Below are 23,820 nucleotides of genomic sequence, written 5' to 3'. Positions count from 1 at the left end.
ACCGAGGTTGGCCGAGCGGTTCTAAGCGCTACAGTTTGGAACTGCGCGACCGCTACGGTCGCAGATTCGAATCCTGCCTCGGGCATGTATGTGTGTGATGTCCTTAGGTTTGTTAGGTTTAAGTAGTTCTAAGTTCTAGGGGACTGATGACATCAGAAGTTTAGTCCCATAGCGCTCAGAGGCATTTGAACCATTTGACACTCCCGACGGTACTCTTGTCTCTGATGAACACTCGCCGTCCAGGACAAACACACTCAGTTGTATTACTTACGAAGTCTTCGATCCACTCACATATCTGCAGACCTATTGCGTGCGCTCGGACCTTTGTTAACAGTCTGCCGTGGCGCACCGTGACAAACATTTTTTCCGGAAATCTAGGAATTTAGAATCTGCCTGTTGCCCTTCACCCATGTTTCGTAATACATCGTCCGAGAAAAGTACAAGGTGAGTTTCGCACGAGCGATATTTTCTAAGTCCGTGCTCATTTTTGTAGGCAGAAACTTTCCTGTCTCAAGGAAATGTATTATTTTCGAGCTTAGGATATGATCAAGAATACTATAGCAATCGACGTTAAGGATATTGATCTGTAAATTTTCGTTATGTTGTTTTCCCTTCGTATCACAGTAGTTCCCTGCTATTTTTTTCCAGTCGCTTAGGGCTAAGCGCTGAGTGGGAGATTTGCTATAACTGCAAGATAAGTAAGGGGCCGATGCCGAAGAGTATTCTCTTTAAAACCGAATGTGTTTCCATCCGGTCTTGGCGATTAATTGATTCTCAGCACCATGGACGCCCTTTTCTGTGCCTATAGGGAAGCCTGTGCTACGGTAAAACGATGTACGATCATCCTGGTGAATGATTTTTTTTAAACGCATAATTTCAAATTTTCAAACTTCAGCTTTCATTTTGCTGTCTTCCGTTGGCGCACCAGACTGGTCGAAGAGTTTGAGAATAGAAGAGTTCGACCCGCTTAGCGATTTTACGTAGGAACAGAATTTAGGTTCTCGGCAAGGTATTTCGCTAACGAATGACGGTGGGAGTTGCATGTGTCACCCATGGATCATTTTATAGACGCTCGAATTTCTGCTAGCCTTTTTCCTGTCGACTCTTCCGCAACAATCTATGTTTACCCACCATTTATTATAATAACAGAATATATGATCTCAGTCGGGTTCCATTACCGGTAAAGAAAAGAGAAGGTTTGCACCACCCTCATGACTGATGCTTTTCCTTGATCACAAACCTCTTTCTCAATATTCTTTGACCACAATAACTCTATACGAACTGCCACCTGTGTAATACAGGTGAAAGTAATCCTGAGTTCACAGTACTGTTCAGTAAGGCATGTTGGTCTCCAGGGGCCAGCAGGACAATGTGGGCTGTGTACGATAGTTTCTCACTAGTCTGTAAACATGCCTCGAGGGTTCAAGCTTAAACTATGCACGCATTACCACTGTACAGCAAAAAAGTGTTGCCAGCACGAGAACTCGAATTCACCATACAGGTGTGATTCGAACGTTCAGTTATTGTGGGACTCAAAACATTGAATATCTTCTTCGTAGTAGCCATACGGTCAGAAGTACCAGCTGATCAACGCTATCTATTGATGTGGCCATGAGGTACCCCGAGGAGGACCTAACAGGGCTGCACACCACCGTTTTTGAGGAAAATGAGGTACTGTCTCAACTCAGACAGATTGCAACCTTTTCCTCCCAGTCAATCAGGCCTGGTGCCCATTGAGACAACAGCACAACAATACAACAACCACCCCTCCCCTCCCAAACAAGGTGGCAAGGTAACACTAGAAATAGGACTTGGGTCAGTGTCGTCGTGTTCTCTTCATTGACCAGTGCAGGATTTGTCTGACACCTGATAATCATCACAGAAGAGTATAAAGGCAGCCAAGCACCGTTGTACGTCTCAAGCAAGCGGTCCCACGGTTTTAGCAGGGAGATGGTTGAGTCACGTTTTGTGGCAGCATCATGTACAGGTGATACCTCTTGTCCCTATCGAGGACACCGTGTGGGCTGTGTAGATCGGAACAGGATTCTCCAGTCTGTTATCCACTCCTAAAATCAATATCGTCGCGAAGAGGTCGTCTTTCAGGAAGATAATGCACCAGCATACCACCCGCAGTTCGTGGTCTAGTGGTTAGCGTTGCTGCCTCTGGATCCTGGAGTCCCGAGTTCGATTCCTATCCGACTCGCGAATTTTCTCCGTCCAGGGACTGGGTGTTTGTGTTGTCCTCCTCGTTTCATCCCATCATCATCATTGCGCAAAGCCCGAAATAGCATCAAATAGATAAACTTGCGCTAGGCGCCGGAACTACCCCGTACGGGGTCTTCCAGCCAGTAGTGCCATACGATCATTTCATTTCATTTAACAGCAGACCGTGACCACTTCAATGGCATCTTCCTCCATGCAGCAGAAATTAACTGAAGTATCTGCTAACATAAACCCAACAGAGCTAGCTTAGAACCACTTCAAAATTGTCTTGCATTTTCGTAGCGACCCTCCTCAGATACTGATCTCGCGATGTTCTGTGTCGAAGAGACCAGCAACGCCTGGACCACACTGTAAACAACATGCAATGGAGAATCCAAGCATGTCATAAAGCCGGCGGTATAGAATGTTACGCAGCAGCTCGTTTTCATTTCACAGACGTGAACGATGAACGCTTTTAAACAAAACGTAAAAAAAATGTTTTTTGTTTTAAAAAAAATATTCTTTGGAGACCACACATGTTCGCAGGTATACAAGCAGAATAAAACTTTTGTGAGCCGTTATTATAGACGGGATGCCCCGAATCTTTATGATAAAAACTACACGAACTGAGCACCTTGCGATCAGAGAAAAATAGGCGGAAATAAATATTTAGCTGCTGGTGAGCCTTCTGAGTAGTGCTTTTTACTGATATAACAGCAACATAGGCTCAAAGCAACTGTTCGTAGCGACGATCATTAGGTTTAATGTGTGCATTGCACGACAGAATGCATCTACTGAACAGAATTTTAGGCCGGCCGGAGTGGCCGTGCGGTTCTAGGCGCTACAGTCTGGAACCGAGCGACCGCTACGGTCGCAGGTTCGAATCCTGCCTCGGGCATGGATGTGTGTGATGTCCTTAGGTTAGTTAGGTTTGATTAGTACTAAATTCTAGGCGACTGATGACCTCTGAAGTTAAGTCGCATAGTGCTCAGAGCCATTTTTGAACAGATTTTTAGATTTGTCGCCATTGCTTGCATATGTTGTTTATGACGCTAACGTAGTTGCTTCTCCATCACTACTCACTGTATTCGGCGGAGTATGGATTTCATGGTCACATTTACCTTGCTTTTTAACGCAAGCACCACTTCATATTATAACGTCCGAACAACTCTTTGGTTCAAATGGCTCTGAGCACTATGGAACATCTGAGGTCATCAGTCCCCTAGAACTTAGAACTACTTAAACCTAACTAACCTAAGGACATCACACACATCCATGCCCGGTGCAGGATTCGAACCTGCGACCGTAGCAGCAGCGCGGTTCCGCACTGAAGCGCCTAGAACCGCTCGGCCACCCCGGCCGGCAACAACTCTTTGTCTAGAATCTTGGGTAACTCTCTCTATGGTCTGACCGACCCTGTTTTCAGCAGTTTTCCATCCACGGCGATAAATTTCTTCCAACTGGTATTGCGCACGTTGCTAAATTTTTATCTTGACATTCCTTCTGCTTTCCAGTCACTAAATGCTGCTCCACCACAGTTCAAATGCATGTGTGCAAGTGTCTGTAAAGAACAAGGCTCCTGTATTGACTGTCAGCCGTGAACTGCAAACGGTGCCAAACACCGCTCTGAACACATCACAGATGATTGTTAGTTGTTATTTTTTCCTTCGACACCGATGTCAGTGTGGCACGCACTTGTTTTTCAAGAAACTTACGCAGTTTACAGAGATACTTTTCACACGGCTTCCTTCAAACATTCATTTCAGCGCAAAGTAATAGTTTAGTGACCTCCGCCGTCTGTGTGGGTTTGAACCTGCAAGGATGTGGAAGACTGTATCGAGCAGATGTTTACTGGCAAAGGTAATAAGGGCTTCTGCCAGCATCGAGATATTTTAAAGGTGCCCAAAGCCACTTTTAGTCAACGAAAATATTTGAAACCCGTCACAAAAGCCAACGGGCCATCGTTACGCAACAGATGTTTAAAGACATGGCTTCTTGCCGAAAAGAACTGCCCCGTTATAGATCGGCGCATTACGCAACGCTTCATGTGATACTTAATGACTCTGCTGCCGCACACATAGTGGACTTATTGCCAAGAGGTGATACTTACCTCTCGCATTTTTCGCTGTAAAGAATGCCTCAGTAATACCGAACGAGTTTTATTAGACGCAACCAATGAGGTTTACATTCAGGACGTATCCGGTTCTGAACATTATATTCTGACCTCTCGAAGCTTCCATAAATCTCAGTTTCTTCTTGGGTATTAAAAATGGCTGCATAAGTTTTTGGGTACACTATCAACTGCTAAAACATGAGAGTTAACTCAAAAAAATTATTTTTGCAATGAGATGTGTGGCCGCAACCATCCGAATTTGTCGTATGAAGCACTGAATTGGTCAATGAAATGGATGTTGCGTATGGAACGTACACAAGTTCTAACCGTCTAGTATTTTCACTATTCTTGCAAGGTGTGATCACATCGCAACAGTAGACGTTCGGCAACACAAGTGATTGTTCAAGTTTGCGTTTCAGATTCTGTAGTAATACAAATTACGTCTGAAAAGTTCAGTGAATGGTCTCGGAAAATAAAGAGAACAAGAATTATAGAGAAAATACCTTTACTGGCCTTCTTGTGGAATTCCCCGAAGGACCATGCTCACGCGCAACGTCTGCGAAGCGTACGCCTTACAGAGCAACTTTACAGCGGGCAAACATAATAAACTCTGCCGGCTCCAAATCTTAGGAATAAGGTGGATTATGAGGAACAGTCACATTGCGTTGAGTGACAAAGTTGAGCATGCAGACGTTACGCATATCAAATAACGTGTGACCACGGTACTTCGAGCGATTCCACAAGAAGCGTTTGCTGACACTTTCCAACATCTTTACAACCGATTACAGCAGTTTGCTGTAGCTAATGGTGATTACTTTGAAGGCCAGTTAAAAAAAAAAAAAAAAAAAAAAAAGCACTCCGTCTTCAGACCACAAGTGGCCCACAGGGACCATCCGACCGCGGTGTCATCCTCAGCTAAGGATCTACATTTACATTTATACTCCGCAAGCCACCCAACGGTGTGTGGCGGAGGGCACTTTGCGTGCCACTGTCATTACCTCCCTTTCCTGTTCCAGTCGCGTATGGTTCGCGGGAAGAACGACTGTCTGAAAGCCTCCGTGCGCGCTCTAATCTCTCTAATTTTACATTCGTAATCTCCTCGGGAGGTATAAGTAGGGGGAAGCAATATATTCGTTACCTCATCCAGAAACGCACCCTCTCGAATCCTGGCGAGCAAGCTACACCGCGATGCAGAGCGCCTCTCTTGCAGAGTCTGCCACTTGAGTTTATTAAACATCTCCGTAACGCTATCAAAAAAATGGTTCAAATGGCTCTGAGCACTATGGGACTTAACATCTATGGTCATCAGTCCCCTAGAACTTAGAACTACTTAAACCTAACTAACCTAAGGACACCACACACATCCAAGCCCGAGGCAGGATTCGAACCTGCGACCGTAGCATCGCGCGGTTCCGGACTGAGCGCCTAGAACCGCGAGACCACCGCGGCCGGCGTAACGCTATCCCGGTTACCAAATAACCCTGTGACGAAACGCGCCGCTCTTCTTTGGATCTTCTCTACCTCCTCCGTCAACCCACACTGATAAGCAATACTCAAGTATAGGTCGAACGAGTGTTTTGTAAGCCACCTCCTTTGTTGCTGGACTACATTTTCTAAGCACTCTTCCAATGAATCTCAACATGGTACCCGCCTTACCAACAATTAATTTTATATGATCATTCCACTTCAAATCGTTCCGCACGCATACTCCCAGATATTTTACAGAAGTAACTGCTACCAGTGTTTGTTCCGTTATCATATAATCATACAATAAAGGATCCTTCTTTCTATATATTCGCAATACATTATATTTGTCTATGTTAAGGGACAGTTGCCACTCCCTGCACCAAGTGCCTATCCGCTGCAGATCTTCCTGCATTTCGCTGCAATTTTCTAATGCTGCAACTTCTCTGTATACTACAGCATCATCCGCGAAAAGCCGCATGGAACTTCCGACACTATCTACTAGGTCATTTATATATATTGTGAAAAGCAATGGTCCCATAACACTCCCCTGTGGCACGCCAGAGGTTACTTTAACGTCTGTAGACGTCTCTCCATTGATAACAACATGCTGTGTTCTGTTTGCTAAAAACTCTTCAATCCAGCCACACAGCTGGTCTGATATTCCGTAGGCTCTTACTTTGTTTATCAGGCGACAGTGCGGAACAGTATCGAACGCCTTCAGGAAGTCAAGAAAAATAGCATCTACCTGGGAGCCGGTATCTAATATTTTCTGGGTCTCATGAACAAATAAAGCGAGTTGGGTCTCACACGATCGCTGTTTCCGGAATCCATGTTGATTCCTACATAGTAGATTCTGGGTTTCCAAAAACGACATGATACTCGAGCAAAAAACATGTTCTAAAATTCTACAACAGGTCGACGTCAGAGATATAGGTCTATAGTTTTGCGCATCTGCTCGACGACCCTTCTTGAAGACTGGGACTACCTGTGCTCTTTTCCAATCATTTGGAACCTTCCGTTCCTCTAGAGACTTGCGGTACACGGCTGTTAGAAGGGGGGCAAGTTCTTTCGCGTACTCTGTGTAGAATCGAATTGGTATCCCGTCAGGTCCAGTGGACTTTCCTCTGTTGAGTGATTCCAGTTGCTTTTCTATTCCTTGGACACTTATTTCGATGTCAGCCATTTTTTCGTTTGTGTGAGGATTTAGAGAAGGAACTGCAGTGCGGTCTTCCTCTGTGAAACAGCTTTGGAAAAAGGTGTTTAGTATTTCAGCTTTACGCGTGTCATCCTCTGTTTCAATGCCATCATCATCCCGGAGAGTCTGGATATGCTGTTTCGAGCCACTTACTGATTTAACGTAAGACCAGAACTTCCTAGGATTTTCTGTCAAGTCGGTACATAGAATTTTACTTTCGAATTCACTGAACGCTTCACGCATAGCCCTCCTTACGCTAACTTTGACATCGTTTAGCTTCTGTTTGTCGGAGAGGTTTTGGCTGCGTTGAAACTTGGAGTGAAGCTCTCTTTGCTTTCGCAGTATTTTCCTAACTTTGTTGTTGTACCACGGTGGGTTTTTCCCGTCCCTCACAGTTTTACTCGGCACGTACCTGTGTAAAACGCATTTTACGCTTGCCTTGAACTTTTTCCATAAACACTCAACATTGTCAGTGTCGGAACAGAAATTTTCGTTTTGATCTGTTCGTTAGTCTGAAATCTGCCTTCTATTAGTCTTGCTAAACAGATAAACCTTCCTCCCTTTTTTTGTATTCCTATTAACTTCCATATTCAGGGATGCTGCAACGGCCTTATGATCACTGATTCCCTGTTCTGCATATACAGAGTCGAAAAGTTCGGGTCTGTTTGTTATCAGTAGGTCCAAGATGTTATCTCCACGAGTCGGTTCTCTGTTTAATTGCTCGAGGTAATTTTCGGATAGTGCACTCAGTATAATGTCACTCGATGCTCTGTCACTACCACCCGTCCTAAACATCTGAGTGTCCCAGTGTATACCTGGTAAATTGAAATCTCCACCTAAGACTATAACATGCTGAGAAAATGTATGTGAAATGTATTGCAAATTTTCTCTCAGTTGTTCTGCCACTAATGCTGCTGAGTCGGGAGGTCGGTAAAAGGAGCCAACTATTAACCTAGCTCAGTTGTTGAGTGTAACCTCCACCCATAATAATTAACAGGAACTATCAACTTCTACTTCACTACAGGATAAACTACTACTAACAGCGTCAAACACGCCACCACCGGTTCCATGCAATCTATCCTTTCTAAACACCGTCTGTGCCTTTGTAAAAATTTCGGCAGAATTTATCTCTGGCTTCAGCCAGCTTTCTGTACCTATAACGATATCAGCTTCGGTGCTTTCTATCAGCGCTTGAAGTTCTGGTACTTTACCAATGCAGCTTCGACAGTTTACAATTACAATACCGATTGCTGCTTGGTCCCCGCATGTCCTGACTTTGCGCCGCTCCCGTTGAGGCTGTTCCCCTTTCTGTACTTTCCCAAGGCCATCTAACCTAAAAAACCGCCCAGCCCACGCCACACAATCCCTGCTACCCGTGTAGCCGCTTGTTGCGTGTAGTGGACTCCTGACCTATCCAGCGGAACCCTAAACCCCACAACCCTATGGCGCAAGTCGAGGAATCTGCAGCCCACATGGTCGCAGAACCGTCTCAGCCTCTGATTCAGACCCTCCACTCGGCTCTGTACCAAAGGTCCGCAGTCAGTCCTGTCGACGATGCTGCAGATGGTGAGCTCTGCTTTCATCCCGCTAGCGAGACTGGCAGTCTTCACCAAATCAGATAGCCGCCGGAAGCCAGAGAGGATTTCCTCCGATCCATAGCGACACACATCATTGGTGCCGACATGAGCGACCACCTGCAGATGGGTGCACCCTGTACCCTTCATGGCATACGGAAGGACCCTTTCCACATCTGGAATGACTCCCCCCGGTATGCACACGGAGTGCACATGGGTTTTCTTTCCCTCTCTTGCTGCCATTTCCCTAAGGGGCCCCACTACGCGCCTGACGTTGGAGCTCCCAACTACCAGTAAGCCCACCCTCTGCGACCGCCCGGATCTTGCAGACTGAGGGGCAACCTCTGGAACAGGACAAGCAGCCATATCGGACCGAAGATCAGTATCAGCCTGAGACAGAGCCTGAAACCGGTTCGTCAGACAAACTGGAGAGGCCTTCCGTTCAGCCCTCCGGAATGTCTTTCGCCCCCTGCCACGCCTTGAGACGACCTCCCACTCTACCACAGGTGAGGGATCAGCCTCAATGCGGGCAGTATCCCCGGCAACCACAGTCGTAGTCCGATCGGGGAATGCGTGGGACGAGCTGGCCGTCCCCGACAAACCCCCATCCAGACCCCCACAGCGATGCCCATTGGCAACAGCCTCAAGCTGTGTGACCGAAGCCAACACTGCCTGAAGCTGGAAGCGAAGGGATGCCAGCCTGCATCCGAACACAGCAGTTGCAGTCCCTATCCATGGTAAAAAGTGTTGTGCAAAGAACGTCTGAACTAATCTACAGAGAGCGCAAACAAATCGACAAAATTTAAACGGTTATTAAAATACAAGATTGCCTAGTAAATGCAGTAATGCTGCTACTTGCGCACTGCTGACACACTGCTCGGCGGCGGAAGGAGACTACTCGATTTTACACTATTCAGGTACTAAAACGCAATGCTACAACTCTCAAATACTATAACACGCCCGAAATCTATGAATTAAACAATGCAAGTACCAAAAACACGCAAAGAAATTAAGAATTGAACTATGTAACAAATGAGTGAGCTAGGAGTATACGACTTGCTGCTGCAGCTGCTTATCCAACGGCGGCAGGGAGCGGCAGGATGCGGATAGGACGGGCGTGTGGTCAGCACACCGCTCTCCCTGTCGTTATGATCGTTTTCTTTGACAGGAGCCACTACTGCTCGGTCGAGTAGCTCCTAAATTGGCATCACGAGGCTGAGTGCACCCCGAAGGCCAGTACAGATACGAGAATTTTATTTGTAACTCTTGTTTCCTTTCTTTTCTGAGACATTCACCGAACTTTTCAGACGTACCTCACACGTCGCCTAAGTTCTGGAGGGCATAGAGACCAGGGGAAGTCTTCCTTAAAAAAGGTGACAGTGTTTTCTGCCCAGTTGAAAAAAATGGTTCAAATGGCTCTGAGCACTATGGGACTCAACTGCTGTGGTCATTAGTCCCCTAGAACTTAGAACTACTTAAACCTAACTAACCTAAGGACATCACACACACCCATGCCCCAGGCAGGATTCGAACCTGCGACCGCAGCAGCAGCGCGGCTCCGGACTGGAGCGCCTAGAACCGCGCGGCCACCGTGGCCGGCTGCCCAGTTGAGGTGCTCATCCTAAGTTACAGCCAAGTCCATTACCTTTTCTGTTAGTATATTAGGATACCGTCGAGAAGAATAGGTGGCAGTTATTTATAACAATTTAGTAGTGAAGGAATACAAAATTATTTGGTATCTCTTCGCATTTATTTTAACTGCCACGTTTTGCGCACACATCGACATTCATCTGTTTTCTGAACAGTACCATGACCAGAGATTATACGTCCTGTCACCACTACGATCCGGAATCCAAAAGCCAGTCCACGGAGTGGCGACATGCTAATTCTCCAACAAAGAACAACTTCCAAGAGACAGCTATCTGCAGGTAAAGTTAAGAGTACAGAACCCTGGGATAGGTAGGATGTGGTTCTTCTGGATATCTTGGAGCCTACATCAGCTGTTAGTTCAGAACGCGGCACAGTGGAAAGCTCGAATTTTCAGGCTAAGGCCAGAGAAGAAGAGAAACTTCCACTTGTAACATGACAACGCTACGGTCGCAACAGTTTTCGGCCCAAAGGACGCAATGCCAAATTTAGTATGACTATCTTACCACACCCACCATACAGACCTGATTTAACGCCATCAGGCTTCCACATCTTTGGGCCTATGAAGACTGACTAGGTGGTCTACATTTGCGAGACACAGATGATTTTGTCAAAGCTCCAGTGCACTATAAGAATTTTTTAAGTCAACATAGCCTAATTACTACAACTATTCAAATTACCGGTTTCAGCCTAATATAGCCATCTTCAAATGTGATGATTAATCCACAGTTTCAAGATGATATATAAACTCTAACTATGATACATATTTACTGACATATTTTATACTATTTCATGATGTTCGTTATACAACTAGAATTCATACAAGAAGCCTAAACTGTGGATTAATTATGCCATCCGAAGACGGCAATATTATGCTAAAACCGCTAATGTGAATATTTGTAGTAATTAGACTATCCTGGCAAAATAAATTATACGAACATTTATAAGGCTGCGTGCTTCCATTTGCAAATACGGCAACCTGTAACACAGTGGCTGGTCTTGTTCAGGTTTCTAAGGGCATGGCATGGAGTTTCTTGTTCGTCGTTTGGAAAATTTCGTAACGACTGACGGTGACTACGTGGAAAAATGATAGTATGTAGCTAAACTTTCGCTCTGTTTATCTGTGTTATTGTGCTTTGTGAGTCTGTTGTACTTTCCATAAAAATAAATGGGAGGTAGTAGCTTTATAATTATCCTCTTCAGTCATAATATGTAGGGTTTTCATCTTCTGCTTTGCTGAAGAGATACTGGCATACTATTGTTGCGAAGAATAACTGTTTACTCTCTTTATTCTGAAATTAATTCCAACAGCTGTGTTTGATTCTGTTCATTTATTACGAGTGATTTCGAAGCTTTGATGTCTTCAATATCAGGCACATGCCGTGACAATAGCGATTAAGTAGATAAATAAATTTTAAAAATTTGTACATGGCTGGAGCAGCAATCGTATAATGAAATCTTCTTGTAGAAATAGTAAACAGCCAATCAGTTGCATTTATAATAACGATTTCTTAAAACAAAACTTACTCAGACTTACTGGATTACATGTTGTGATGGAGGCGTCAGTCAAATATAAAATTTCATCTTTATTTGACCGATGCCTTTCGGCTATATTTTAACGTACCTCTGCCTCAACATGTAATCCAGTGAGTCTGAATAAGTTTTGTTTTTGCAATCGTAACGCGGTACTATTAATTTGCCTAGATTGTCTTTGTTTCTTCCTGAAGAAGACCTTTTTATAAACACTGGAGACATGGGAAAGGTGTTCTAATAAATCTTCCAATTTGCTACTGATTGTCTCTTTACTAATTCTACAAGAATATAAACATATTCATCGCGAGTGCGGAGAAATTTGATTGTAACGATATATGCCTGATTATGAAGACAAAATGGTTCAAATGGCTCTAAGCACTATGGGACTTAACATCTGAGGTCATCAGTCCCCTAGACTTAGAACTACTTAAACCTAACTAACCTAAGGAAATCACACAAATCCATGCCCGAGGCAGGATTCGAACCTGCGACCGTAGCAGCAGCGCGGTTCCGGACTGAAGCACCTAGAACCGCACGGCTTCAACGGCCGGCGATTATGAAGACATCAGAGCTTCTAAATCGATCGTAGAAACAAAAAGAAAACATCTTCATATACACCAGTTTGCCATTAATTTGAAAATAAAGCGAATATATAGTTTTTCTATGCAACAGTTTGTACGGCACATTTTCAGTACCTGTTGGAGGCACATTTTCAGTACCTGTTGGAGGTGCACTGGGGTCGACAACCAGTCACCGATAATGTGCTTGTCTACATTAGAGGTGAACTCATGATGAGCAAAGCACAGAGTTTTGCGAACACTGTGCGTACCGCAGTCACCTGGTCGTCAGGGTGTGGCGTCCTTCCAGCAGCCCCGGGGTGGCCGACGTGACGAGCGAGCTGTGCCCGGGCTGCCGCGCCGACGACTGGGTCCAGCCGGCGCCGCCCCCGGCAGCCCCCGGCGCCGCCCCCGCCTCCGCCCCCGGGCCGCCGCCGGCGCGGACGCCGCAGCACCGCGCCACCTACCCGAGGCACCGCGTGGCCGCCTCCGGCGCCGCCGCCGCCGCAGCCACCGCCGCCGCAGTCGCCGCCCCCCACAAGTTCCGCTCCAGCGAGAAATACTTCGAGCACAAGTTCTACGTCTTCGGCCACAAGTACAGCAGTGAGTGCAATCACAGCCGCCTGCCGCTTTCCTGGCCTGATCCTTATTCTACAGGTGTGCAAAACCGATTCTGGATTAATGATGTGCTTCTTCTACCATCTTCTTGCTGCGAGCTGCCTAATAATGAGTACTCGCTGCCAGAACTGCAACCTGAGTCTGAAGTACATCATAACTAGCGACACGTCCCTGCTTCGCATCGCCGGACAACTTGTCTGGCGTAGCGATAATAAATTGTAAAGGGTGTTATAAAAATACTTTTACAAACTTTGGGACAGACCCCTTAATTAAAAAAGAAAAAAGTTCAATAAACATTAACTCTAAAAAGCATACCTTAAGACGTATAAGCCCTTGTTCAACAGAAGAGACGTGTAACTAAGATAAAAAGTGCTCTTAGCTCTTAAGGTACGCATTTTAGAGTCCCTGTTCACAGACTTTTTATTTCTTGTTTTGGTATTTTTGAAACTCCCTTCATGTGACTCGTCTATCTGTTTAGTGATAAGTTTGATAACCATATCAAAATCCCTGTAGTAATCCTTGAGATTTGCCTTCATATACATACAGAAAAACGCGACGGGGGACTTTATAATATGTGTAAATAAATGATACAATAAACTCTACAGTGTCCGCCTCCGGTAGCTGAGTGGCGCCGGAACGGTAGCTCAGCGTTTTCGGTCAGAGGGCTGCTCGCCCTCTGTAATAAAAAATAAAAAAAAAAACTGAGTAAAGGAATCAACGATCAACTTGAACCGACGTCTTGTGACGTCCACCTAGACGAAACGTTACGAACAATACCGAACAAAATGAAGAAAAAAAAGTGGTCAGCACGACAGAGCGCCAATCCTAAGGGCCCGGGTTCGATTCCCGGCTGGGTCGTAGATTTTCTCCGCTCAGGGACTGGGTGTTGTGTTGTCCTAATCATCATCATTTCATTCCCATCGATGCGCAAGTCGCCGAAGTGGCGTCAAATCGAAAGACTTACACCAGGCGAACGGTCTACCCGACGGGAGGCCCTAGTCTCACGAAATTTACATTTTCCAACTCTACAGTCTGTTTTGAGTTCACGCAGCGAATATGTATAAAGACAGCTCGTCAAAATTCAGGAAGACGATTGCGTCGGTCGTCGAAATATCGATCCATAAGCACAGAATTAATCGATCAAGGCCGAGAAAACATGGGAGACAGTGTGATTGGGGGTACTGAGGAAAAAAGAACACAGTTGTAGAAGTAGCAGCATGGGCCCTTCTCGAGAAAGAACAAGGGTATCAAAACTTTCAGTCTCAAAATTGCATGACGACATCACTTGTTTAATAAAAAGACAGACAGTGAGTATTATTCGGTTCTTGATACTTTTAATAAACTTTAACATTAAGAGTCTCATCCACTCAGAACTGTACAATACAACTAGCCCTTTATACTCATGAAGTAATAAGTGCTATCTACAGGGGATGTTAAATTGATTCCATATTTTTAGATTTCCAGAAGGGTTTCGACACCGTTCCTCACAAGCGTCTTCTAACCAAACTGCGTGTCAGTTGTGCGACTGGATTCGTGATTTCCTGTCAGAAAGGTCACAGTTCGTAGTAATAGACGGAAAGTCATCGAGTAAAACAGAAGTAATATCCGGCGTTCCCCAAGGAAGTATCATAGGCCCTCCATTGTTCCTGATCTACATTAACGACATAAGAGACCGTCTGAGGAGCCCTATTAGATTGTTTGCAGATGGAACGGTAGAGAGACAGCTTGAATCTGGTTCATTGAACCCTCTGCCAGGCACTTTATTGTGAATAACAGAGTAATCATGTAGATGTAGATCCGTTGACACTACAAAAAGTGTTCAAAGTGGTTGCTGCTCATTCTTACACTCAAAGGATGACGACCTCGTGCGAAAATACCAGGCTGCCCTCCAGTCTGATCACCTCTATGGGATGTTCCTAAAACGTTGTTACCATTTGAAATGGGTGCCTAGTATATGTCCAAAGCTAGAGATCTGAGGGATTAAGGTCACGTGCACGGAGAGGGCATGCTACTGCAGGTTCTTAATAAATCCAGCATTCGATTAACGTTTGTCTTAGGTACCACCGTACGAGTCTTAGAAAATTTGGTAGTACCCCGTCGTGCGTAATCGACATCAATCGACTTTCAACAAGGGTAGCTGTATCCAATGGCGTGAGAAACCTTCTCGCATAAAGCAGAGATAACACACGTCCAGTGGCTGGACAAACATAATGAAACAGCAAAAACACAAGACATTACCATCTGTAATACGCTGAAGGAAAACCATTGTCATTCAAAACAACTTCCAGTCGTCTTGGAATGGAAAAATATAAGTTCTCTATGGTTTTCGAGGAAGTCGTATACCATTCTTCTTGCAAAACAGTGGAAAATTAAGCTAAGGACGATGGAAGTGTATAGCGATCACGCACCCTCCTCTCCAAACTAGCCCATAAAGGCTCACTAATATTGCGATCAGTGACTGCGATGGCAAGGGACGTGTGACAATTTATCTTCGTGCTCACAAAATCTGTCCTGGACGATGCGAACTGTGTGAACGGCGGCCCTGTCGCCTTGGAACACAGCGAACAAACGTTGCACAATGAAATGATATTGGCTGTGGGTGTTGATAGGCCGTCGGAGTGTTGCTGTACAACGCTATCTATTGGCCAGTTCTTGCACTCGTTTTTGGTTTGAATAAAACCCCATGTCATTTCAGGCGTGCGTGTCCAATTTTACCTCTCTGCTTACATTTTCCATGAATTAGTGCTTTTCAAACGTTAACGGACTTTTGGGTCATCCTGAATATATTCTACAAGCCACCAAGCGCTGCATGCGGGGAAGTACTTTGTACCATTACTATCATTCCAATTACTGTTCCACTAGCAAACACAGCGAGGGAAAAACTACTGTCCATATGCCTCCGTAGAAGCCCTAATTTCTAATATCTTGCCTTCACGTTCCCTTCGCGAGATGTAGGACGTTAGTGGGATTAGACTCTTCTGCAGTCATCTGCAAATCTCTTCTTTAAATTTCCGTAATACGCGCGTGTTGACCGAACCTGTCAGTGAAAGGTGGCACGCTTCTGTGTTGCTTTAAAGTCCTCGGTTAATCCGACCTTGTGGGGATCCCAAACACTCGAGCTGTACTCAAGAATTTGTCGCAGTAGTATTTTACATGTGATCTCCCTTGTAGATGAGCTACATGTTCCTAAAATTCTCTCAATAAACCGGTCTACCATTCGTCTCCCCTACTACTGAACTTGCGTGCTCGTTCCATTTCATATCACTTTACAACATCACGCCTAGGTACTTAAACATCGTGACTATGTCAAGCAATACATCATCAATACTCTATTCAAATATTATAGTAGTGTTTTTCCTACTCATCTAAGTTAAGATTTTTCTACATTTGGAGCAAGCACCCATTCACCATACAAATAGAAATACTGTCTAAATCATCCTGTGTCCTTCAGTCACTCAACGACGACATTTCCCCATATATACTACTGGCCATTAAAATTGCAACACCACGAAGATGACGTGCTACAGACGCGAAATTTAACCGACAGGAAGAAGATGCTGTGATATGCAAATGATTAGCTTTTCAGAGCATTCACACAAGGTTGGCGGTGGTGGCGACACCTACAACGTGCTGACATGAGGAAAATTTCCGACCGATTTCTCATACACAAACAGCAGTTGACCGGCGTTGCCTGGTGAAACGTTGTTGTGATGCCTCGTGTAAGGAGGAGAAATGCGTACCATCACGTTTCCGACTTTGATAAAGGTCGAATTGTAGCCTCTCGTGATTGCGGTTTATTGTATCGCGACATTGCTGCTCGCGTTGGTCGAGATCCAATGACTGTTAGCAGAGTATAGAATCGGTGGGTTCAGGAGGGTAATACGGAACGCCGTTCTGGATTCCAACGGCCTCGTATCACTAGCAGTCGACAGGCATCTTATCCGCATGGCTGTAACGGATCGTGCAGCCACGTCTCGATCCCTGAGTCAACAGATGGGAACGTTTGCAAGACAACAACCATCTGCACGAACAGTTCGACAACGTTCGCAGCAGCATGGACTATCAGCTCGGAGACCATGGCTGCGGTTACCCTTGACGCTACATCACAGATAGGAGCGTCTGCGATGGTGTACTTAACGACGAACCTGGGTGCACGAATGGCAAAACGTCATTTTTTCGGAAGAATCCAGGTTCTGTTTTCAGCATCGTGATGGCCACATCCGTGTTTGGCGACATCGCGGTGAACGCACATTGGAAGCGTGTATTCGTCATCGCCATACTGGCGTATCACCCAGCGTGATGGTATGGGGTGCGATTGGTTGTACGTCTCGGTCGCCTCTTGTTCGCATTGACGGCACTTTGAACAGTGGACGTTACATTTCAGATGTGTTACGACCCGTGGCTCTACCCTTCATTCGATCCCTGCGAAACCCTACATTTCAGCAGGATAATTCACGACCGCATGTTGCAGGTCCTGTACGGGCCTTTCTGGATACAGAAAATGTTCGACTGCTGCCCTGGCCAGCACATTCTCCAGATCTCTCACCGACTGAAAACGTCTGGTCAATGGTGGCCAAGCAACTGGCTCGTCATAATACGCCAGTCACTACTCTTGATGAACTGTGGTATCGCGTTGAAGCTGCATGGGCAGCTGTATCTGTACACGCCATCCAAGCTCTGTTTGACTCAATGCCCAGGCGTATCAAGGCCGTTATTACGGTCAGAGGTGGTTGTTCTGGGTACTGATTTCTCAGGATCTATGCACCCAAATTGCGTGAAAATGTAATCACATGTCAGTTCTAGTATAATATATTTGTCCAATGAATACCCGTTTATCATCTGAATTTCTTCTTGGTGTAGCAATTTTAAAGGCCAGTAGGTTACTACAGCATCATCAGCGAGCACACGATGATTGCCGCTCACGCTATCGGCCAGTGTATAGAGAACGAGAGCAGTCCTATCACACTCACTTGGTGCACTGCTGCCAATACTCTCGTCCCTGATGAACACTTTTGAGCGCGAGTGTGTCATGTAGCGGAGAACATACGACCGAGAACGATCATCCCGAAGCATGTGGGCGTATACAAGACTAATAGTGGTTGTAAGCTCCTGCTTCGAACAGATGGCACTGCTGCGTACTAGTGACAGCAGTGCAAAAGCAGTTTCCCATCTGTGCTACGTACGCGCTGTGTCGCCTTACAGAAACGTACCTGCAGCCATCGGCTGCGGGGCCGCGGCTCCTTACTGACTCCGCTTAATTAGGCGGTCTGATTCCTACACTGCGGTTCGCGTGGCGCCGCGACGCGCTGGTTTCGCGTGACCCGTGCCGAATGAATGTAATTGGGCCGATGCTCGCCGCCGGCAATCTCGGTCGCAGGCCTCCGGGGCATCGATCCCGCGACTCTCGTCGACTCTCGGTCGTGCCAGCTGTAGAGCACAGTGGCTAACTGGTCAGCCCATCACGCGCTTCCTTGCACGATACCAACACCCACAGGGCTGCGAGAGATATTGCGAGAGTTAGTTTTCGAAACACTTCATTTCCTATTCCAGATCTTAAACAATATTTAGTTTCCTTATTGATTTCTCACTTTTGCATCGACCATGGAATCTCGTACAAGCTATTGTTACATCTTAAAGTGTTACAACCCATGTACTAGCGTAAGTGTAGTTCTGCGTTATACTGATCTTGCATTCGACGTTCAAAATTAACTAGACTTGCTACTTAGGCATCATAACAACAATATGTTACCGAAGTACTTTTGTTTCAGGTTCGTTTAAAATGTTTTACATCGAACAGTGGCACAAATCATTCGATCTCTAGTCCAGTTAAATTGCAATTATATATTTTCGTAATGTCTGTGCAGCTCATTACCTGTTCCTATCAGAAACAGACAGAACTGCTGAATCGCGACTTGCATTGACCTCTGAACATAGATTAATGATTCTCAGACACGTTAAAATTCTTATTTATGACTTGTTCTCACTATTATCACATTTTGGGCGATTAATTGCCGTACCTTTGACTGATAGGTAACTGAATTCTCTTTTCTTTGAGAACTTATCAAGCAATATAGCGGGGAACGACTGTCCGCTCGGACAAAATGTGATCTAGCGGCCCGAAAAACTACGTATCACACCCAGAATATCCATTTGCTTACGCCAAGTATCCGCCGCGACAATGCAATAAATAAAAATCCCTATTAACATTTTGTAGTTTTTTTATAACAAACAATTACTTCAACGTAATTCATTAGCTTGCAAAAAAATGGCTTACGTAACATACTTTGTCATACACTGAAGAGCCAAAGAAATTGCTACACCTGCCTAACATCGTGTACGACCCTCGCGATCACGAAGAAGTGCCACAACACGACGTGGCATGGACTCGACTAATGTCTGAAATAGTGCTGTAGGGAAATGACACCATGAATCGTGCAAGGATGTCCACAAATCCGCAAGAGTACGAGGAGTCGGAGATCTCTTCTGAACAGCACGTTGCAAGGCATTCCAGATATGCTCAATAATGTTCATGTCCGGGGAGTTTGGTGGCCACCGGGAGTGTTTAAACTCAGAAGGGTGTTCCTGGAGCCACACTGTAGAAGTTTTGGACTTGTCGCATTGTCCTGCTAGAATTGCCCAAGTCCGTCTGAATGCACAATGGACATCAATGGATGCAGGTGATCAGACAGGATGCTTAAGTACGTGGCACTTGTCAGAGTATCAGGCGTCCCATATCACTCCAACTGCACACGCCCCACACCATTACAGAGCCTCCACCAACTCGAACAGTCCCCTGCTGACATGCAGGGTCGACGGATTCATGAGGTTGCCTCCATACCCGTAAACGTCCATCCTCTCAATACAATTTGAAACGAGACTTGTCTGACCAGACAATAGGTTTCCAGTCATCAACAGTCCAGGACAGGCGTAAAGCCTTGTGTTATGCAGTCATCAAGGGTACACGAGTGGGCTGTCGGTTCCGAAAGCCCATATCGATGATGTTTCGTTGAATCGTTCGCACGCTGACACTTGTTGATGGCCCAGCGTTGAAATCTTCAGCAATTTACGGAAGGGTTGCACTTCTGTCACCAATTGAACGATTCTCTTCAGTCGTCATTGGTCGCGATCATGCACAATCGTCTTCCGGCAGCAGCGATGTCGGATATTTGATGTTTTACCGGATTCCTGATATTCACAGTACACTCGTGAAATGGTCGTACGGAAAAATCCCCACTTCATCGCTACCTCGAAGATGCTGTGTCCCATCGCTCGTGCGCCGATTATAACACCATGTTCAAACTCCCTTAAATCTTGATAACCTGCCGATTCAGCAGCAGTAAACAATCTAACAACTGCACCAGACACTTGTCTTGTATAGGAGTTGCCGACCGCAGCGCCATGACCTGCGTGTTTACACATCTTTGTATTTGAATACGCATGCCTATACCAGTTTCTTTGGCGTTTTAGTTTAAGTTAGTGTGATTGACGGCTCTTTACTGTTGGTTATGCTACTGTCGGTAAACAGCCATCATCCATTCCACACACAGTTTATTTCTGTGGTGAATTTTACAAGCGTAGTACCTCACCATGTTGTGGTCTTCAGTCCTGAGACTGGTTTGATGCAGCTCTCCATGCTACTCTATCCTGTGCAAGCTTCTTCATCTCCCAGTACCTACTGCAACCTACATCCTTCTGAATCTGCTTAGTGTATTCATCTCTTGGTCTCCCTCTACGATTTTTACCCTCCACGCTGCCCTCCAATGCTAAATTTGTGATCCCTTGATGCCTCAAAACGTGTCCTACCAACCGATCCCTTCTTCTAGTCAAGTTGTGTCACAAACTTCTCCCCAATCCTATTCAATACCTCTTCATTAGTTACGTGATCTACCCACCTCATCTTCAGCATTCTTCTGTAGCACCACATTTCGAAAGCTTCTATTCTCTTCTTGCCAAAACTAGTTATCGTCCATGTTTCACTTCCATACATGGCTACACTCCATACAAATAATTTCAGAAAGGACTTCCTGACACTTAAATCTATACTCGATGTTAACAAATTTCTCTTCTTCAGAAACGATTTCCTTGCCATTGCCAGTCTACATTTTATATCCTCTCTACTTCGACCATCATCAGTTATTTTACTCCCTAAATAGCAAAACTCCTTTACTACTTTAAGTGCCTCATTTCCTAATCTAATTCCCACAGCATCACCAGATTTAATTTGACTACATTCCATTATCCTCGTTTTGCTTTTGTTGATGTTCATCTTATATACCCTTTCAAGACACTGTCCATTGCGTTCAACTGCTCTTCTAAGTCCTTTGCTCTCTCTGACAGATTTACAATGTCATCGGCGAACCTCAAAGTTTTTGTTTCTTCCCCATGGACTTTTTAATACCTACTCCGAATTTTTGTTTCCTTTACTGCTTGCTCAATATACAGATTGAATAACATTGGGGAGAGGCTACAACCCTGTCTCACACCCTTCCCAACCACTGCTTCCCTTTCTGTACAAATTGTAAATAGCCTTTCGCTCCCTGTATTTTACCCCTGCCACCTTCAGAATTTGAAAGAGAGTATTCCAGTTAACATTGTCAAAAGCTTTCTCTGAGTCTACAAATACTAGAAACGTATGTTTGCCTTTTCTTAACCTTTCTTCTAAGATAAGTCGTAAGGTTAGTATTGCCTCACGTCTTCCAACATTTCTACGGAATCCAAACTGATCTTCCCCGAGGTCCGCTTCTACCAGTTTTGCCATTCGTCTGTAAATAATTCGCGTTAGTATTTTGCAGCTGTGACTTATTAAACTGATAGTTCGGTAATTTTCACATCTGTCAACACCTGCTTTCTTTGGGATTGGAATTATTATATTCTTCTTCAAGTCTGAGGGTATTTCACCTGTCTCATACATCTTGCTCACCAGATGGTAGAGTTTTGTCATGACTGGCTCTCCCAAGGCCATCAGTAGTTCTAATGGAATGTTGTCTACTCCCGGGACCTTCTTTCGACTCAGGTCTTTCAGTGCTCTGTCAAACTCTTCACGCAGTATCTTATCTCCCATTTCGTCTTCATCTACATCCTCTTCCATTTCCATAATATTGTCCTCAAGTACATCGCCCTTGTATAAACCCTCTATATACTCCTTCCACCTTTCTGCCTTCCCTTCTTTGCTTAGAACTGGGTTGCCATCTGAGCTCTTGATATTCATACAAGTGGTTCTCTTCTCTCCAAAGGTCTCTTTAATTTTCCTGTAGGCAGTATCTATCTTACCCCTAGTGAGACAAGCCTCTACATCCTTACATTTGTCCTCTAGCCATCCCTGCTTAGCCATTTTGCACTTCCTGTCGATCTCATTTTTTGAGACGTTTGTATTCCTTTTTGCCTGCTTCATTTACTGCGTCTTTATATTTTCTCCTTTCATAAATTAAATTCAATACTTCTTCTGTTACCCAAGGATTTCTACTAGCCCTCGTCTTTTTACCTACTTGATCGTCTGCTGCTTTCACTACTTCATCCCTGAGAGCTAACCATTCTTCTTCTACTGAATTTCTTTTCCCCATTCCTGTCAATTGTTCCCTTATGCTCTCCCTGAAACTCTGTACAACCTCTGGTTTAGTCAGTTTATCCAGGTCCCATCTCCTTAAATTCCCACCTTTCTGCAGTCTCTTCATTTTTAATCTACAATTGATAGCCAATAGATTGTGGTCAGAGTCCACATCTGCCCCTGGAAATGTCTTACAATTTAAAACCTGGTTCCTAAATCTCTGTCTTACCATTATATAATCTATCTGATACCTTTTAGTATCTCCAGGATTCTTCCAGGTACACAATCTTCTTTTATGATTCTTGAACCAAGTGTTAGCTATGATTAAGTTATGCTCTGTGCAAAATTCTACCAGACAGCTTCCTCTTTCATTTCTTCCCCCCAATCCGTATTCATCTACTATGTTTCCTTCTCTCCCTTTTCCCACTGACGAATTCCAGTCACCCATGACTATTAAATTTTCGTCTCCCTTCACTACCTGAATAATTTCTTTTATCTCGTCATACATTTCATCAATTTCTTCATCATCTGCAGAGCTAGTTGGCATATAAACTTGTACTACTGTAGTAGGCATGGGCTTTGTGTCTATCTTGGCCACAATAATGCGTTCACTATGCCGTTTGCAGTAGCTAACCCGCACTCCTATTTTTTTATTCATTATTAAACCTGCTCCTGCATTACCCCTATTTGATTTTGTATTTATAACCCTGTAATCACCTGACCAAAAGTCTTGTTCCTCCTGCCACCGAATTTCACTAATTTCCACTATATCTAACATTAACCTATCCATTTCCCTTTTTAAATTTTCTAACCTACCTGCCCGATTAAGTGATCTGGCATTCCACGCTCCGATCCGTAGAACGCCAGTTTTCGTTCTCCTGATAACGACGTCCTCTTGAGTAGTCCCCGCCCGGAGATCCGAATGGGGGACTATTTTACCTCCGGAATATTTTACCCAAGAGGACGCCATCATCATTTAATCATACAGTAAAGCTGCATGTCCTCGGGAAAAATTACGGCTGTAGTTTCCCCTTGCTTTGAGCCGTTCGCAGTACCAGCACAGCAAGGCCGTTTTGGTTAATGTTACAAGGCCAGATCAGTCAATCATCCAGACTGCTGCCCCTGCAACTACTGTAAAGGCTGCTGCCCCTCTTCAGGAACCACATGTTTGTCTGGCCTCTCAACAGATACCCCTCCGTTGTGGTTGCACCTACGGTACGGCCATCTGTATCGCTGAGGCACGCAAGCCTCCCCACCAACGGCAAGGTCCACCATAGTTTTTTTTTTCGGAGCCACTGCGCAAATGCCCACCATAGCGTTAGGAATCGATAGTATGAACACCATGTTCCCTCTGCCTGCAGCTGTCACTG

At 45.0% G+C, this 23,820-nt stretch overlaps 1 protein-coding gene across 1 annotated transcript in view; it reads left to right on the top strand.

The window, feature by feature from the left end:
* Positions 1-23,820, top strand: part of LOC126199591 (arrestin domain-containing protein 17-like) — a 189,911-nt gene that overhangs the window by 38,864 nt on the left and 127,227 nt on the right. The window contains exons 4-5 of the mRNA XM_049936517.1: positions 12,566-12,659; positions 12,831-12,891. Coding sequence (XP_049792474.1) covers positions 12,566-12,659; positions 12,831-12,891 — 155 coding nt within the window. The remainder of the gene's footprint in view (positions 1-12,565; positions 12,660-12,830; positions 12,892-23,820) is intronic.

The sequence above is a fragment of the Schistocerca nitens genome, chromosome 8 (genome assembly GCF_023898315.1).
Source record: "Schistocerca nitens isolate TAMUIC-IGC-003100 chromosome 8, iqSchNite1.1, whole genome shotgun sequence".
Taxonomy (NCBI): Eukaryota; Metazoa; Arthropoda; class Insecta; order Orthoptera; family Acrididae; genus Schistocerca; species Schistocerca nitens.
The sequence above is the reverse complement of the archived record's forward strand: the minus strand, read 5'-3'. Positions and strand labels throughout refer to the sequence as shown.